This window comes from Gymnodraco acuticeps, unplaced genomic scaffold, assembly GCF_902827175.1.
Source record: "Gymnodraco acuticeps unplaced genomic scaffold, fGymAcu1.1, whole genome shotgun sequence".
In the NCBI taxonomy this organism is placed as follows: Eukaryota; Metazoa; Chordata; class Actinopteri; order Perciformes; family Bathydraconidae; genus Gymnodraco; species Gymnodraco acuticeps.
The window spans coordinates 3194478-3212152 of NW_022990047.1; the positions used below are offsets into that span (position 1 = coordinate 3194478).

Here is a 17675-nt window from a genome sequence, read left to right on the forward strand (position 1 = left end):
AAAAAAGGTTTTTTTTCTGGTTTTTTTATTATCTTTTTACAGAGAAGAGCGCTCAAGCTGAAAAGCTCCCTGAAGTCCCATGTGAGCAGTTCAATAGGCCATTCATTTTCAACAAAAACAGGTGTATCGCATTGAAAATAGTACAAAGCAACACATTTTCCAAAGGCAAATCATTCAAATAGCAGAGTACAGAGGGTGTTCAGACATAACAAAACAATTGAGAGGAAACTAATAAAACTAAATACATTTAAGTCGACAATGCTTTAGCAGACCATTTATTTTTCGCAAATGTTAGTAAAGCAGCAGTCTGATATAAAAGTGCTGGCCAGTGGTTTTAAATGTTTCGCATTACTGCCCAGAAAAGTGCACTTGGGGTAAGAAAGCTACTGGGCAACACCTTCAGGCCGTAATGAGACACACAAACACTTACTTGGTTCTTTGAGATGCACTTTGAGCTATTTGTATAATGTTCAGTTAGTCTGGAATCAAGTTCAAAACGAATTGGAAAACTGGAGGAATAGCTTTGCAGGTATAAAGCCAGGCAAACATTACGTCAGCCATTTAAACAAACGCAATACATTTTAAAAGGTAAGAGAAGATTTAAACCATCCTTATATAAGCACAAAACTGTATAATTGTTTCATTTGTGATCAGCTTATGTATAGGTAATGTTATTCTATTGCAGTACAATACATCTTTCCAACTTACATAATACTATGTCAAATGAGGTGACATTAAAGGTATGTTTGATGTCAAACCAAAAGCAGGAGCACATCTCTATCTCTTAAGTTCAAAGGGCAAAACTGCCTGATGTAGCTACAGTGTTTGATGACAAATGCTCTCTTGTCAATTGTTAGAAAAGTATTTCTATTGGAGAAAATGCTAAAATGAATGAAAACTACATACATTTTTTTTATACACATAAATACTCAAGTCCTGCTTTTCACTGACTTCTGGCCAAGAGAAAAACACCTGAGAAGCTGTCATTTTTTTAAAAAGCAAAACAAAATTAAAATCAAGGCATGCTGCTCAATGAAAATAAAACATCTTGTTAAGATTAAAGTTATGAGTGAGATGCGATAAGATCCAAACAAAAAGCAACATGCAGTTAAACATGTTGGGCACTGAAATCACTATAATGTTATATAGTAGAATACATTGGACACCTTTATTGTCTTCAAGCACTATCAAGTACAGACGTGGTTTTAGAATCAGAGGCACGTACAGTTTGATCCTTTATAAGTGGTACGAGTTATCATTTTTCTCCTGCAGGGAATAAATTAATAAAGGTTAATATTTGACCTGTGCACTGGAGGATAAAGGTCATACTGAGGTGAACTGATACAATAAATGAGGTGACATAACTAGCTTAATTAGACCCATGTTTGTGAAACATATAGATAGAACGTGAGTTAAGGTCATGAGCTATCGTGATATGATGTTCTGTCAGCTGAGGACAGAGGTGATTTGTGTCAACTGGTTGTTATTATGCATTGTATTGTGGGGCGAGACTAAAAACATCGTGCATCAGGATGTCCAGGACTGCATGTTGCCCAGCATGGCCTCAAATCGCTCCATGTTCGGGGCGTAAGAATGAGCTAGGTTGTCCGTCAGGCGACTGTACAGACTGAAAGACTTCAACTCCAACCAGATGAAACCAAATCGGTCTGCATCGAAAAGCACGAAGAGCCCCGGGGTGCGCTCCGGACTGGTGAAGCCGTGCCCAGCGATCAGGCCTGTTCCATAGAAGCTGAAATGGAAAAACATCAATCAATCACTACTACAAATCAAATCAAGTTTTATTTATATAGCACATTTATAAACGATTTTTGGTCGAGCCAAAGTGCTGTACATATAATAAAAATAGCCTACAGTAGAGACACTTTACAGCTAATACAACAGCACAGATTGTTCAGAATATCAGTATGAGAAAAACGACACCCTCTATCCTTAGACCCTCACATCGTACAAGGAAAAACTTCCAGAGAAAAGCCACAGGACAGGACACTACATAGGACATCAATCTCAATGTATCAAACTGTGAGTACAGAAATCAATAGCAGATAATGCTAAGGAATGCTTTATTCGACTTTATGACTAATAATATCACAAATTATTATTTTTGTTTTTTTCGTAAAAATGATGATAATATTGAATGTCAGAAAATAGTGAAAACCCTTCCAAGTATCTTGCAGTCTAAGGTCATTTCTCTAAATGTTTGATCAGTCAGTCAAACCCATAGTTAATCGGTTTAATGCAACAGAAAACACAGAAAGGCAGAAAAACTTCATATATCCATTTCTGATTTGAATAGAAAAATTACTCTATAATTTAATCGATTATCAAGATTGTTGCAGATTTACTAATCTATAAATCAGCTCATTTTTGCAGCTTTACCTATCAGAATTGTATTTGTCAAAGTTTTTTTAGGGTGGTTATGGTATGGTACTACAAAACCATAAAATAAAGATGAATGCATGTGGCAGATAATTGCAGAAGCCAATATCACAAGTCTTTAATTGAGCCCCATATAAATGACTGTATTGTCATATGTTGCAATACCTTCTTTTGTTACTTTAATCAATTACAGGTTTTGAAGAAAAAAGTAAAAAGTGCTATATCATGGTCCAGGTATGTAATATCTTTCACAGCGCCTGTTAAATGTATCATGTGATAAATAGATGAATACACTAAATGGCTGTGGACTTTTACACAAGTTTACTTTACTCTAAAATCCATTTATATATCTCATATGTTTCCATTGTAATGTGTCTGTGTTTATTATATCTAAACACATCTTAAACAAATGTTTAAACTTATGAAATAAATGTTTTTTTAGCCTGTACATTTGAGTACAATAGACAAACTGTCTACAATTCTGGATGTGCTTTTTTATCAAACCAAATTGTTGTAGCAAACATTTAGCAAACATACTGACAAGCATTCATTGGAGGCCAATATGATTTCAGCCTGTTGGCCACAATCTGAAACAATAGGCACACTGTGTCTTACACCACTGTAACTGGAGCAAAGGCAGCTACAATCAATCCACATATACTTGGAATTTACACTGTATGCAGTTTACCATACAGCTGAGTTCTTACCATTTCCTGCAGGTGCGAGGGTAGACCTCATTGCGAGCCATAACGCCGAGGGGCAGGACGAAGGGCTGGGATTCAGGAGGACTGATGCTGCTGCTGGGCTCCGGCGGGGGGCTGTCTGTACCGGTAACTCGCTCTGCCTCCACACCTCCTGCTGCGGTGACATCACTGCAGGCCCCCTCCGCTGTAGCAGTGTCCATGGCCTGTTGTTGTTGTTGTTGTTGTTGTTGTGCCCTCTGGACTTCCTCGTGTACCCCCAGTACCAGCCGGGACAGCTCCTCTATATTGCGCTGATGCTTTAATTCTGGAAGGACCACAGGTCGACTCAGGTCAACATCCAGAGTGAGCTGCCCTGCAGGAACATTGGGGTCTCCCTGCAGGAAGGAGTACAATTATAATTTGAAACACTAGCCGACTCATTCTGTGGGTTAACATGATATCCTCTTGGTCAGAATTGTGTGAATGTTCAACTCAAAAAGGCACTTGGTTTGTGGGAGTGTCTGTTAAAAATAATAAAAGAATAGATGTTGAAGGGGAGGATAGGAGTGAGAGTACATTTAAAAAGGGACAATAATTCATCCATAGAAAATCAACATTAAGGCCCCGGCCACACGAGGACGAAAACGGTCGTTTGCGTTACTGTCATATAGACCGTTCGGCCACACGAGAGGGAGGAAAAAGAGAGGCGTAGAGAGGTGTATTTTTATTATTATAATATATAGATTCGTTATTCATTTGTTTTAAAGCTCAATAAATAACAAAGAAGACCTTTGACCGGCACTTTTATAATTTTGTCGGAAGATTTCAACTTTAATACACGTTGACTGGCAAAAAACTCTGCCCGGTTCCCTCGGCCCCCACCGCGGAGAATAAACAGAAGGGCAACCATGACAACCATGCTTCTTCGCTGCTTTTGTGGAGGAAGTTACAGCGCCACGTACAGGCTCCTGCATATGTAGCCTACTGCAGCTTCTCCAGCGGTTAGAGCTAAACGGAGCTGTCTCGTGTGGACAGACCAGGACAGACACTATCCGGTGAATATTGCGTGTGGACGGAAGCGTTTTTGCGATTGCGTTTGCGTTAATCCTATGCGTTTAGCCGTTTTCGTCCTCGTGTGGCCGGGGCCTAAGGCTGAATGATATAAAGAATCAATCAAATATCATGATATTTTTAACCAAAGATAATGCAAATGTATTGTAGGGTTGTTTAGTTTAGTTTATTGGTTTATAGTGTCGTGGACAGCCCCCATAATCAACTGTCAAAAAAAAGTCAATGGGGCAGCTTTAGCCAACATTGCTAATTTCCAGCTGTTGTCCCCAGCCAGATAATAAAAGACACCCTTAAAATCACAATACATCAAAAGCATTAGTTATAAAGAAATGATGAAAGACAAGTAGATATAGGCGAAAACGTTGACGGTAGACGTTTTCACAATGTTTACACAGTGGGATTGTTGATAATTAATCATATTTTACAGCAGACTGTAAGTTCATAAATGTTATCACTTGTCTGTAAGGAACACAATATCTAGTCTGTTATTACAATAATGATATAAAATTGATAAATTGCCAGACACTAATCACTTGCATGAGGGCATTGCGTGAGGGTCTAAGGATAGAGGGTGTCGTTTTTCTCATACTGATATTCTGAACAATCTGTGCTGTTGTATTTGCTGTAAAGTGTCTCTACTGTAGGCTATTTTTATTATATGTACAGCACTTTGGCTCGACCAAAAATCGTTTATAAATGTGCTATATAAATAAAACTTGATTTGATTTCTGTTAGGCAGAAAACCGTCCAGTAAGGAGATTTACTTACAGTGAGCTTGGTGGCTCTTGCAGAATTCCCGTGGAAACTGAGCATGACGATCTCTAAACCGTGGCTGCCGTAGGTGCCTTTGAAGAGGCCTGGGCGCAGCAGGTCAGAAGGCATTGTAGGCGGCAGGTAGATCCTTCGGTATGTCAAGCAGTTACTGTCAAAACAAAGCAGATACAAATTCAGTCTGACTTTTGCTACTATTTAAAGGTGGGGTAGGTAAGTTTCAGAAACCGGCTCGAGTGCACTAAAATTTGAAAGTACACAGCCGAAAAGAATCCGCCCCTTCCTTGAGACTTCCTTACAGAGCACCTCCTCCAACACACATGAACGCGCACATGACGTCATCAGACTGGTGAAAGTGGCCGCCTGTTGCTGGCGAGTCATTGAAGTACTGCTGCAATGCACGCCCAATGAGGGCACGAGATACATTTGTGCGTGCACAAGATGGAAGGCTGACAGACAGGGCGGCAATCCAATCGGTTTAGCCGGGCCGGCTAAACGCATTGGTTGTACTTTTTACAGTATTACGGGTTCCACAGATGACATTTTTTTATGGATTTTTTGTCAAAGCACTTCAGATATTCATTGCTATCGGGATGTTAAGAGCATTCTATGGAATATAACAAAAAGTGTATCTCGAGCCGGTTTCTGAAACTTACCTACCCCACCTTTAACTGTAGGTCTTCAAAAATATGTAGCACCATATAGCTTTCAATGTTTAGCCAGGGCTGAATTCAATTGATGGGTTATTTATTCACCCATAAACCATTGTTGTAATTATTGTTTATCTTATAACAGCTACTAGTTTAACGTAGAGACTCATACTCGTATTGACTGGTATAAATGAACTTCATCAGGATGAGCTCCTGCATGTGCTCATGGAAGATTTCTTCTAGCGTCCGGCCCCATTCTTCCTCCAACCATGTCCTGAACTCCTACACGCACACACACATTAGAGGAATCAGTAAAATGCTGAAAACATTCTTTACATTTCAACAATATCAACAATATAAAGTACATGAGGTTTAAACACATGGGCAACATGAGTAAGAACATGTTTCAGCTACAAACAGTTTCCTTACCTCCTGTCTGCCCCCTGGCATGCGGTGGTGATCAGTTTGGCTACACTTTGTTGAAAATTCATCCTTCTTCCCAGTCTGAAATTAACAGAATATGACAAATATTTGAAATACGATATGCTTTTATTTACATCCAACATTTAACTGAATGAGGAAAACTACACAAATATCCAGAGTATGTAGAGCTGCACATTTCTTTGGTGCACAGAGAAGCTTTTGTGCTGGGTAATCCCTCACCTGTATGTCTCCTTTGTGGGGACCCTTGTGTCCATACATACACTCCACAGTGGATTCTTTGCTCTCCCACAAATGGATACGGAAGAGTGGCCGTCTTCTCATGGGATCCTCCACCCGTGGGTCATGAGGAGGTAAATACATCCAGCCGATGATGAACAGCCCATCAACCTGAGTGGACATTTAAAAAATATTTAAAAATAAACGGTGGGGCCAGAGTGCCTTTATTGATAGATGCAGTGTTGAAAGGAGGTAGACAGAGGGTATGATATTCTCTGATAGTTTTGCAAGCTTGAGTGAAACCTGCGTATTGCAGCATATAAAACCACCAGCTTCAACCAGAGCTCTCCTGTGGCCCGTGAAAATTCCTTTAATAATGTATCAGCCGTTAAAGACATTTCCTGACAGGAGATTAAAAGCTGACTATTGCTGCATTATAAACGACTTATTTCAAAAGAGAGCAACAAAGTGCACACTGATTATTATCTTTTTAATGCATACGTCTCAATTGAGGAACATTACTTACCACAACGTTAAGCAATCCGCCATAAGGCCCTATGTCAGGCTGCCATAAGCCCAAGATCTGTCTGTATGGGTGAAGCACTGCAACACAAGAGCACAACATCACACCACACTCATCAGTTTCTGAAATGCAACACCCATGCTTTACTACGAGCTACACCGTGCACAGGGTTACAAACACAAGAGGTTATGTTAGAGTCTGCAGATTTAAATGTCAGTTTAATGTCTGTCCAGATGGGGACCCAAAAGGAAGAAAGGGACTGACCACGCTCCTGTCAGCCAGTCCCAACAACACACAGCACACCAAATAATCTGGCCTCCCATTTCACACTTAATATGAAAGCAAACAGCGCTGAGGAGAATTATTAATGGGGATGCACAATAAATATATCAGGACAATACATTTTTGTCTGATAATGGCAAAAAGGAAATGATAACAAATTAAGTATCTGAAGTAAGAAGCAGAAGAAGAAGAAGAAGAAGAAGAAGAAGAAGAAGAAGAAGAAGAAGAAGAAGAAGAAGAAGAAGAAGAAGAAGAAGGCTAAAATGATTGGTCGTGCTTTTTACAGTGCTACGGCTTCCACAGATGTTTTAATGTATTTATTGTCAAAGCATTTAATATATTCATTGCTATCGGGATGTTAAGATCATTCCATGGAATATAACAAAAAGTGTTTCTGAAGTGAATTACCTACCCTACCTTTAAGCTCTGTTTTCAGCCTACATTTATTTTATTATTGTTTTTTATATAATGATCTAGTATCACTTAACCACTTTTAATGTGGTTAAGAGATACACAATGTGTTGTATTGTAAATAAATGATCAGAAATGTTTTACTAACTAACCAATGTAGAAATGAACCAAATACTTAATTAGTTCATTTCAATGGTGACATGAGAGCTGTTTTATCAATCAGTCCAACTCACGTTTAACATAAATGTCCCGGCTAGATACTCCTTCCACCTCCATCTTCCTCAGATCCTCCTTCATTCCAAACTCTGCAAAAAGAGAAGGCAAGAGAAAATATCCGATTAACATATACAATACATTTCATTTGTTGATGTTATTATTTCAAAGTATCTGTAACAACGTGTTTATTTATTACGGCAGATTAATGCAAAATCTCAACACTTAATAATAGCAACAGTCAGATTAACTCTGATTGATGTTGTAGCACTAAACGAAGAGCAGTGGAACAAATATATGTTCATTCAAATTATCAACGTTTTACCTTGTTGTGATATCTAATTGTAACTGTTACTTATATAATGTTATTTTATATTTTATTATCCTTGTGTGAATCTGTACTGTTTTTCAGTGTCACTCTGTTGTTGCTTTAAACTCCTGAAAAGGTACATCTTATCTTATCTCATCCAATTACGTTTGATTAACTTTTGTGGGCAATGTTGTACATTAATGAGCAGATCTGCAAGCTGACAATATGTATCTTTGTGTGGTTATGTTGTCCATTAATAACTTCTTGTTTGATTTACCCAAAAAAGTATTTCGCAATAAATATCTTACATGTCATAATAGAGTAACTTTGGCACTGCCCACTACTTTCGTCAAACGAATAGATTGGAAAAAAAGTGTTTTTGTATTATTTATTTTTTGTTTTAGCAGCGCATCTTCATATTTTGCATTGTATGCATATCTTATTATGTATGAGTTATGACTATGAGACATAGTTGTTCAAACCTGCAATAGTGCAGTCCCCTGACTAACAACATGGGCTGGGGGTGGTGATCATAACAATGCACCAGGCCCCCAAACGGTTAGCACCGCCCTGCATCAACAGTCTCTTCGGCTGCAGAGAATGGCTGGCCCTATATAAGAGGCCATAGTATATGTCTTACAGCAGCACTTTACTAAAGATGCAGACACTGATTATTCCCTCTTTGCGGTTCCCGTACAGATCAATAGAAATGCTTTTAGGGGAACACATTTCCCATGGCCACCGAGCCTGAGACAAATAACCTGTCGACAAAAATGAAATATCATATGTCCTGGTCAATGTATGTTAACATAATACAACGCTTACTCTAGCATTATAACGTTAAAGTATCTCTATGTCCACTAATAGCTATGTGTACCTTCAATGCACCGCCTTCTCCAGATGGTTTCAGTGTTAAGGATTTGTCTGAATTTCTTGCATACGAGGGCGACATTCGGTAGTGCAGTTCCAGGAAGCAAGGAGAACGTTTCCACTAAAAGCTCCGGGGGTAACTCCGCTAATGATTGCGGGTGTTGAGGCCCCGTGCTCGTTCTATCTAGAGAGCTTCTGTTGACATGACCGCTGCCATTTTCGCAAGCGTCACTCGGCCCTGCAGTGGCGGCTCCGCTCTCCGGGCCTCCGCCGCCGACAGCGTCGCTCTGCTTCAGCCCCACGATCCGCTCCTCTTCTTCCTCGTCCATGTCAGAATCACTCCCCTGACCCTGCTGGTTTTGCCGCTGCCGCCGCCGACACCTCCGCGACTGACCCACTCCGCAGAGCCTGGCACAGACAGCCATTCGTATTCACTAAACAGACAACATTACATCACATTTATCAGCTGCAGCAGTCTGGCTCATCTGCTCCTGTCCTTGTGAGCATGGGCAGAGACATTCCTCCCGACGTCACGTCAGTGCACGTAAACAGCGTAGCAACTTATCTTACCCCTGCCTTACATCACTATCGAATGAAATGATACAAGCCCTATTGTAGTTGGCAGCTTTTATCACCCTCCCCTTATTAGCTCAAAAAAGCTTCAAAAGGTCCAGATTTAAAGAATGTTTCTGCACCGTATGCTTTGGTGGGGAATATATCATAATTGCACACGTACTTCAAACAGTACGTTTTACATAAAGTATTATGCATAAATACATAGCCAGACGCGCCTGGCAGACACACACAGTAAACCCCTAATTCTCCATAATAAAGGACCTTATTTTAAATTGATTAGGCCTACTTTATTTTGTATTTAATTAAGAAGTATAACTCGCACATTTTTTAAATACTTTAGTGGTTTGTTTTCATATATATTTTCCCTTAAATTACACAATTAGCACATTTGGCTAGCTTTATTGGATCCTCCCATAGAGCTATTAAAAGAAACGTACACGCTGCACGAGTTCCGTTGCCTACCACCTGTGAATCGAGCTCATTCTTGGTAGTGACAGCCAATCACGTTCCCGACTGCTACCAAGATTCTACCAAGAATTGTGATGTATGTCCAATCAGCGCTCGAATCGCTACCAAGAATTGACCAATCCGCGTCTCCAAATGTTAGGCGACTCGGCGGATACCGGCGAGCGAGAGTAGCCTACTTTTCTTCCCAACATTACGAAATGAAGTGCATCATTTACAGAAATTGTAAACGTTTATAAATTCGCTTATTTTATATATATTGATATATTTTGTAGTAAACAGCATTGTTGTTCAGTAACGTTTTACTAACGACTAGCGAAACGGTTTAGCTACCCATCAGTGCATGTTATAGCTTGTTTTACGAAAGCGGTTTTGAGAATACCCAAACTACTCTATTATAATGTAATGTCAATGTAACGTCGAAATATCTGACAAACTAACCTGCCTGTTTATGACATTACACAGCGAATGTAAAGGACTAACTTAACTACGGGTAATTAGGCCCTTCAACAGCGAGTCTGCATCGTGTCTTAAAAGCGGTCCGTGTATGTTTCGTTGGTTTGATATTTGATTGATTTACCCACTAAAGTTAATCGTTTTGTACAATTTATGGTAGGTGGGGCGGCATATTACTGGTTTATTATCGGAATAAATGTTGTTAACAATACAAGAAGATTGCCTCTCAAGTTATGGATTGACAGTGAAAAAGTTCGAGCTAGCCAGGATTCGAACCTAGAATCTTCTGATCCGTAGTCAGACGCGTTATCCGTTGCGCCACTAGCCCGAGGCGGAGATCTTTAGATCATAAATGATTTTTATTTCCAGCTGATCTTCGTGAATAATCAAAACGAACGGTTCTAGTAAAGAAAAGCCAAAAGAAACAACCAAGCCCTGTTACCAATGCCCCCATTGATACACCCATGTGCAGCTAATCACCGCCACCAAGTGTTCAAGATAATACTGCAAGATATGTATATTTATTAAAGAACATACAATGACATGCCAACAATAAACACAACAGCACCTGCTTCTAGATGTTATATTTTAACTGGAATTTATACAGATATATTTATATAGGTGTATGGCCAAGTGGGTCGTCTCATAGCCTACACGGAATTTGCTTTGGTGTGTACATAGTAAGTATAGTATAGTATACATAGTAAGTAGACATTACATTGTTAAATTGTAAGAAAATGACCAAAAGTAAAGCTATTAAAAAACACAATTTTAAAAACTATTAGAACATCAAAAATATAGAGGAATATTTCTAAAAAATATACAAATATACAAAACAAAATAAAAAAGAGTAACATATGATGAAATATTCGCAACAATTTAAAATGTTGCAGTATTATCATTGTACAAAGTGGAGAGCTGTGCAAATGTAGAGGTAGCGATCCTTTTATACTTTAAGACATGTTGTGTTTTTTTTCTCGTAATTTACGGCATTCATTAATATTGTTTTGAAAACGTTAACAAAAACTGCAATTGTGGGATACTGTGAGCCGAACATGGCAACCATGAAGGAAAACAGGAAGTGATCGCTGGCGGGAAATTCGTTGCATGTTATGAAAGCGTAGTATCACAACTGCTGAAGGTTTGGCTTTGTCTTTTCATGGACTAGTTAGCTAGTTCACTGAATTAAATCGAATGTACAAGATCAAATTAAGCTTAACGACAAATAGAGGTAACACACTTGTAATTTGTCCATTTAGTTTATCAAATGTAACATTTTGCTACAGTAACAACAAGCTTGCTGATGTACACAACAACGGATGATTTCTTCCTATCTCTACGTTTACGTTACCGTGCTCTTGTGTTTTTTTTTACAGATTAATCATGAAGGATGACATGGATAAAATCGTCAGTCTGTCAGATGGAGACAGAACCGTCGAACTTCAGAAATACCTGTCGTCCCTCTCAAATGACCAGGTAAAGCTAAGTTGCCCACCATATTTAAAGTTATAAATATAGTTGCAAATAATTCTGGCAGTGTCGGTTTGCTTACGAAACACTTCCCTCTGTTGTGTCTGCTTTCTAGCTAACCACCGTGTTAACGAATGGTGCCCTAAAGGGTAAGAAGGTCGGAACCATGATAAAAGGCATATTTAAAGGTAGGTTAATTAAATACACAAGTAGAATAAATGTCCACAACACAACTACTAGGCTAACACTATCATATCTGTATTAAGAAGCATTCAACATCATTTTAAAATACCTCTATTGTGTGCTATTTGTTTAGGCTCTCCATCCAGTTCCACTGAAGGATCTACCCGCAGACTTCTTGTCTATCAACACTGCATCCCTCTGTGTGAGTCTGGGGATCTTCAGACTGAAGTGGCAGCTGATATCATTGGACTGCTGATGCTGGAGGTACAAAAAAGTTGATATATTCTGCTTTTATAGAGCATCTATTTATACAAGACACCAGCATGCTACTATTACTATTAATGTATGTCCAGTAGGTGGACTGGCATGTACTAGTTCACACTCTGTACTTGGTATTTTCAGGGACTTGAACCGGCGACCCTACGGTAACCAAGCCAAGTCCCTACCAATTGTGTTACTGCTGACCCATAGAAAATTAGATCAATAATGTTAAATAAACTGTCCAGATTGTGTTTTCACGTGTTAGTCCTTCAATGAGAAGTTAAATAAAAACCTCTCAATTCTAATGTCTGTTACAAGCTCTCTGCACTGCAAAAAAACCGACTGAAACGTCGATTGATACATCATCAACATAAGACTAAAATATCCTTTCACCAAACCTACTGATTAAAACCACATTGTTTGGGAACATGCCGAATTACTCTACCTTCCTCTATTTCTTATACATTTTAATCCAAAATATAAATGCTTGACTCCTGTGCTGAGTTGCTGTCCCATCTGTGTATGCGTTTTTTAGATTTAAAAAATGTCCCTACATATTGTGTCTCCATGCCTTTCAATTTGTCCAGCATCTGTCTAATTTCTATTTTTGCCTCTCACAGACTCATACTCTGCCCGGACCCTCTCTTGCAAAACTGGCCTCTCTTTTTGTTGAAGCCATTAAGGTGGGAAAAATGGGCAGTGGGAAATCCCTGGAGCTTTTTCCGACTGTGCTGACTGCCCTCTCAGCCTGTGAAGCGTTGTCCTATGGAAAAGGTATGTGCAAATTGGTAGCCCTGGTAACTTTGTGATTTATTAGTTAGTTGTGTAATATACGACATTTTAAATATGACAAATCTGTTTCTCTTGCGGTTGCTTGTTATTTTATCATAACTGTAGGTGAGCTCAGTGGGGAGGAGTACAAGAAACAGCTGATCAACAGCCTGTGCTCCAGCAGGTATTCACATGTGCAATTTTACACAAGTTTCTTTGGGGTTCTTGACAGTATTTACAATGTAACAAAATGAAGGCACTCTCTGTTCTGATAAAAAATAGTTAAGCCAAAACCTTTTGATATGGGACCTTAAACAACAGTATTGCAATTATTGGATGTGTGTATCTCTTTTCCTGCAGATGGGACCCGCAATGTGTCATCCACTTGACGACCATGTTCAGGTAAAACCTTTGGCTATCAGAGCGTCACATTCTCAGACATTTCAGACTCTTTAATACGTCTGTTAAAGAACCGTATGTTTCTTTTTTGCTTTTTATAAAGTTCTACAGTGACATAGCAATGTTTTCTCTGCTATTACTCTTGTTGTGCTGCCTCTCAGGACATGCAACATTTATAAACCATGTTTTTGTGTCACACATTTTAGGGATGTACCCCTGTCATCAGAGGAGCTGCAGTTTCTGGTGGAGAAAGTCCTGAGGATGCTCACTAAGCTGGACCTGCAGGAGATTCCACCACTGGTTCATCAGCTGCTGCTTTTATCCACAAAGGTGTGTGTGTGTGTGTGTGTGTGTGTGTGTGTGTGTGTGTGTGTGTGTGTGTGTGTGTGTGTGTGTGTGTGTGTGTGTGTGTGTGTGTGTGTGTGTGTGGTGTGTGTGTGTGTGTGTGTGTGTGTGTGTGTGTGTGTGTGTGTGTGTGTGTGTGTGTGTGTGTGTGTGTGTGTGTGTGTGTGTGTGTGTGTGTGTGTGTGTGTGTGTGTGTGTGTGTGTGTGTGTGTGTGTGTGTGTGTGTGTGTGTGTGTGTGTGTGTGTGTGTGTGTGTGTGTGTGTGTGTGTGTGTGTGTGTGTGTGTGGTGTGTGTGTGTGTGTGTGTGTGTGTGTGTGTGTGTGTGTGTGTGTGTGTGTGTGTGTGTGTGTGTGTGTGTGTGTGTGTGTGTGTGTGTGTGTGTGTGTGTGTGTGTGTGTGTGTGTGTGTGTGTGTGTGTGTGTGTGTGTGTGTGTGTGTGTGTGTGTGTGTGTGTGTGTGTGTGTGTGTGTGTGTGTGTGTGTGTGTGTGTGTGTGTGTGTGTGTGTGTGTGTGTGTGCGTGCTAATGTGCTAAATGCCTGCCCTGGACTACCTCACAGGGTTGTAAGAAACAGGTCCTGGATGGAATCATCTGTTATTTTAAAGAGCAAGACGTTCACCAGGAAGAGGAGCTGAAACACGGAGAGTGAGTGGCTCATAGACCCTGCAAGTTGAAATAAGTGCATTTATTCCAAATCATACTGACTTTACTGTTTTTGTCCTCCTTGTTTGTTTCTCAGGAGCCTGGATCTAGAGGTCCAGTCTATTCCTCAGGACCAGTTGAGGCATGTGGAGGGCACCGTGATCCTCCACATAGTCTTTGCTATAAGACTCGACCATGAACTCGGGAGAGAATTCCTTAAAAACTTCAAGGTTGTGTGAAACTCATCGGTCTGTTATTTTTCTGTTATTTTTCAAAATTGTTTGCATTTTTAACGTAAAAATATGCCATAAATCTTGAATCACAGACCTCTTACGGGGACCTGTGCCCTTTCAGTGTGGCACTGTTGCTCTCAGTGGCTCGCATCCAGCGCTATGAAGAGCAGGTGAGGCATCTATATTATTTTCCTTATACTCATTTGAGTCTTTTTATTTTCCGTTCACTTATTTAAGTCCTTTTTGGGGGATTTTGTTAGGTGTTTGACCTTTTGAAGGGGTCAATCGTCAAGAGTTTCAAGGATGAGCAGCTGCAGCAGGGGTCCAAGTTCCTGCAGGACCTTCTGCCTGGGCCCTGCAGCGTGGATCACATGATCCTGGATACAGTCAAAAACAGGTCAGATGCAAGCGATGTCTTAATGTAATTGTTGGATCAACTGTGACCTGGGTTGGCCAATATACACATCTCACATTTTTCAGGGACACAGTATTGGTAGTTAATGTTCTTCACCAGATTTTCCACCTCTGCAGCGTGTTTGGTTGGGATCATGTGACCCAGGGGCTGGTGCAGCTGGGCTTCTCCCTTATGGATGCATTTGGACCCAAACCTGGACCATTTGGAAAGACCATAGAAGGGGCCTCTACCATAGCCCGGACCCCCACTCAGCAAGCATGTAAGCTGGGAGGACAGGTGCTCCTGCAAGGCTTTAAGGTATTCAAGTTTTTTGACCACAATGTTAATGACTGGGTATTGACTTTAAGGGTTACATTTTCTCATTGGAGAATGTGGGTTTCTTCTACAACAGATGCACGAGCCTATCAGAGGCGAGATACTGGAGCAGGTCTTGAATCGATTGGGCACAAAGACAGCCTCACCTGTCATTCATTATTTAGGTAATATTACATTTACATATTAGTCCCAGCTTTCAAGTGTACACCAGTGTTTAATCATCCTTGTAACGGATTTTTTCTGTATCATCAGACCTTTTCTCTGACATTGTGGTCTCTGCTCCCATGATTCTCCTGGAGTCCTCTTCCAAGGTGACAGAGACATTTGACCACCTGTCATACCTGCCCTTGAGCACTGTTCAGGGTTTACTAAAAGCTGTCCAGGTACCTAAACACACACACACACACACACACACACACACACACACACACACACACACACACACGCGCGCACCCATAAAACACACACACATTGTAGGGGTATTTTTTGTTGAATCATTCTCTTCTGTTTATTCTCCAGCCTCTGCTCAAATTCAGTATGTCCTTGAAAGATGCTTTGATTCTAGTTCTCCGTAAGGCCATGTTTTCCAGGTATGTACTGCTTCACTTTTAATCAGTATTATCCTTATAGTTAAATGAATGATGCTTTGGTAAAGAAATGTGGTACTTTAACAGTAGTTTCGTGAGACGTGTAAGACTTGAGGTAAAGCTCATTTCTCACACTATCCTATATGACTCTCCTGTAGCCAGCTGGACGGCAGGAAGTCTGCAGTGACCGGCTTCTTGTTGCTGCTGAAGAACTTCAAAGTGTTGGGCAGCTTGGCCTCGAGCCAGTGTAGCCAGGCGGCGTCCTCGAGCCAGGTACAGACTTCATGTGGTGTTTCTCTACATGCCGGTGCAGAAAAGCAACATTGGCTGTAACAATATGTGCCATTGTTAACATCGTAGCTCCTTTAATAACCCTGTGTCTGAACCCCTGAACAGGTCCAAGTGGACGTTCACTCTCGTTACAACTCTGCTGCCAATGAAGCGTTCTGTCTGGAGATCCTCAGCAGCCTGCGGCGCTGCCTCGGTCAGCAGGCTGACGTGCGTCTCATGCTCTATGAGGTTCGAGCTCTCTTTTGGATGCCATGTTTAGTAGTTGTTTTAATGGTCCCCTTTTATGCAAAATCCACTTTTTCATGTCTTTGATACATAAATATGTGTTCCTTCTCCTGATCCATTTTTACAAAAACCTGTCTGAAAATGAGCTGATCAGATTTTGGCCACTTTGTGATGTCATAATGGTTTTTCGGCTTGTGTAACCATTAGCCAATCACCAACCAAGGTAACACCCCATCGTATTTTACATTTTCCCACGGTTTTTACGACACCGCTAACGTAAGTGAGCGGTAACATTTACTGCATCACACATAGGGTTGGGTATCGTTTGGATTTTAACGATTCCGGTTCTGCTTTTCGATTCCGGTTATTTTCGGTTCTCGATTCCGGTTCTTTGAGAGGGTCAAAATAAGTCAAACTGGGAGAAAAATATATTTCTGAAAACATTAAGTCAAATCTGTATTCCTATTTACAAATCACTTCATACTGTTTAATTTCTTACGGTTATTGAATACAATTATATAAAAATAATCTCTGCATTGTTTAATTAGCTCTAAGTGGTGCAGTTTGAGAATGTACAATTAGCCCAGTCTCCTCTGATGTTACAATGCAACCTGCCTGTGAGACAGAGTCCAACCACACATGTCCAACACATAGGCCTAATAATAATAATAATACATTATATTTATAGCCTATAGGCCTAGCGCTTTTCTACAACTCAAAGACGCTTGCACGCTTACACATGTCCTGCAACACACATGCTGCAGCTGCTCACTGTTTGTAAAAGTAAATAAATAGTATTTTCATTTCAATAATGTACTTTCTATACCCTGCTTCATAAACAATACTGACATCCCTGTGCTCCTCCGAGTCTGGGGGTCCGGGGATGTGAGGACAGCGCGAGGACAGACAGGGAGGCTGCTTTACTTCATAAAGGAAATGGCGTCAATATTAACAACACATGAGCTAAAACGCTTAATAACCTTCATTACGTGTTGGAGAAAGAACATAAGACAGGTTGACAAAGATGAGGCTGTTAAACGGGCAGCGGATCTGCTGTAGAGAGAGAGAGAGAGAGAGAGAGAGAGAGAGAGAGAGAGAGAGAGAGAGAGAGAGAGGAGAGAGAGAGAGAGAGAGAGAGAGAGAGAGAGAGAGAGATCGCTTCTCTCTCTCTCTCTCGTCTCTCTCTCTGCTCTCTCTCTC

At 40.4% G+C, this 17675-nt stretch overlaps 2 protein-coding genes and 1 non-coding gene across 4 annotated transcripts in view; 1 reads left to right on the plus strand and 2 right to left on the minus strand.

Annotated features, from left to right (window-relative positions):
- Window positions 1-8: 8 nt before the first annotated feature.
- On the minus strand, window positions 9-9372 carry fbxo31 (F-box protein 31). Its single transcript, XM_034215656.1, has 9 exons — window positions 8849-9372; window positions 7682-7753; window positions 6759-6835; window positions 6236-6403; window positions 6002-6076; window positions 5745-5854; window positions 4920-5073; window positions 3105-3475; window positions 9-1750 (listed from the first exon to the last, which is right to left on the minus strand). The coding sequence occupies exons 1-9, from the start codon at window positions 9264-9266 to the stop codon at window positions 1528-1530; spliced, it is 1668 nt and encodes a 555-aa protein (XP_034071547.1). The 5' UTR covers window positions 9267-9372; the 3' UTR covers window positions 9-1527.
- Window positions 9373-10593: 1221 nt separating this feature from the next.
- On the minus strand, window positions 10594-10666 carry trnar-acg. Its single transcript has one exon. It is a non-coding gene; the product is annotated as a tRNA-Arg (tRNA).
- Window positions 10667-11412: 746 nt separating this feature from the next.
- Window positions 11413-17675, plus strand: part of fanci (FA complementation group I) — a 13299-nt gene continuing 7036 nt past the window's right edge. For both annotated transcript variants that reach the window (XM_034215634.1, XM_034215635.1), the window contains exons 1-18: window positions 11413-11569; window positions 11715-11814; window positions 11924-11996; window positions 12125-12255; window positions 12873-13026; window positions 13150-13207; window positions 13384-13425; window positions 13629-13752; window positions 14327-14412; window positions 14507-14639; window positions 14735-14812; window positions 14903-15039; window positions 15174-15354; window positions 15449-15536; window positions 15625-15755; window positions 15892-15962; window positions 16118-16232; window positions 16356-16478. In XM_034215634.1, coding sequence (XP_034071525.1) covers window positions 11722-11814; window positions 11924-11996; window positions 12125-12255; window positions 12873-13026; window positions 13150-13207; window positions 13384-13425; window positions 13629-13752; window positions 14327-14412; window positions 14507-14639; window positions 14735-14812; window positions 14903-15039; window positions 15174-15354; window positions 15449-15536; window positions 15625-15755; window positions 15892-15962; window positions 16118-16232; window positions 16356-16478 — 1818 coding nt within the window. In that variant the 5' untranslated portion in view covers window positions 11413-11569; window positions 11715-11721. The remainder of the gene's footprint in view (window positions 11570-11714; window positions 11815-11923; window positions 11997-12124; window positions 12256-12872; window positions 13027-13149; window positions 13208-13383; window positions 13426-13628; window positions 13753-14326; window positions 14413-14506; window positions 14640-14734; window positions 14813-14902; window positions 15040-15173; window positions 15355-15448; window positions 15537-15624; window positions 15756-15891; window positions 15963-16117; window positions 16233-16355; window positions 16479-17675) is intronic.

Excerpts from the sequence above, each read along its gene's own strand:
- fbxo31 (XM_034215656.1), bottom strand. The coding sequence starts at position 9,266 with ATGGCTGTCTGTGCCAGGCTCTGCGGAGTGGGTCAGTCGCGGAGGTGT. Across the intron at positions 7,754-8,848 it reads GAGAAGGCGGTGCATTGAAG|AGTTTGGAATGAAGGAGGAT; the intron begins GTACACATAGCT and ends CTCTTTTTGCAG. Across the intron at positions 6,077-6,235 it reads CCCACAAAGGAGACATACAG|ACTGGGAAGAAGGATGAATT; the intron begins GTGAGGGATTAC and ends TGTTAATTTCAG.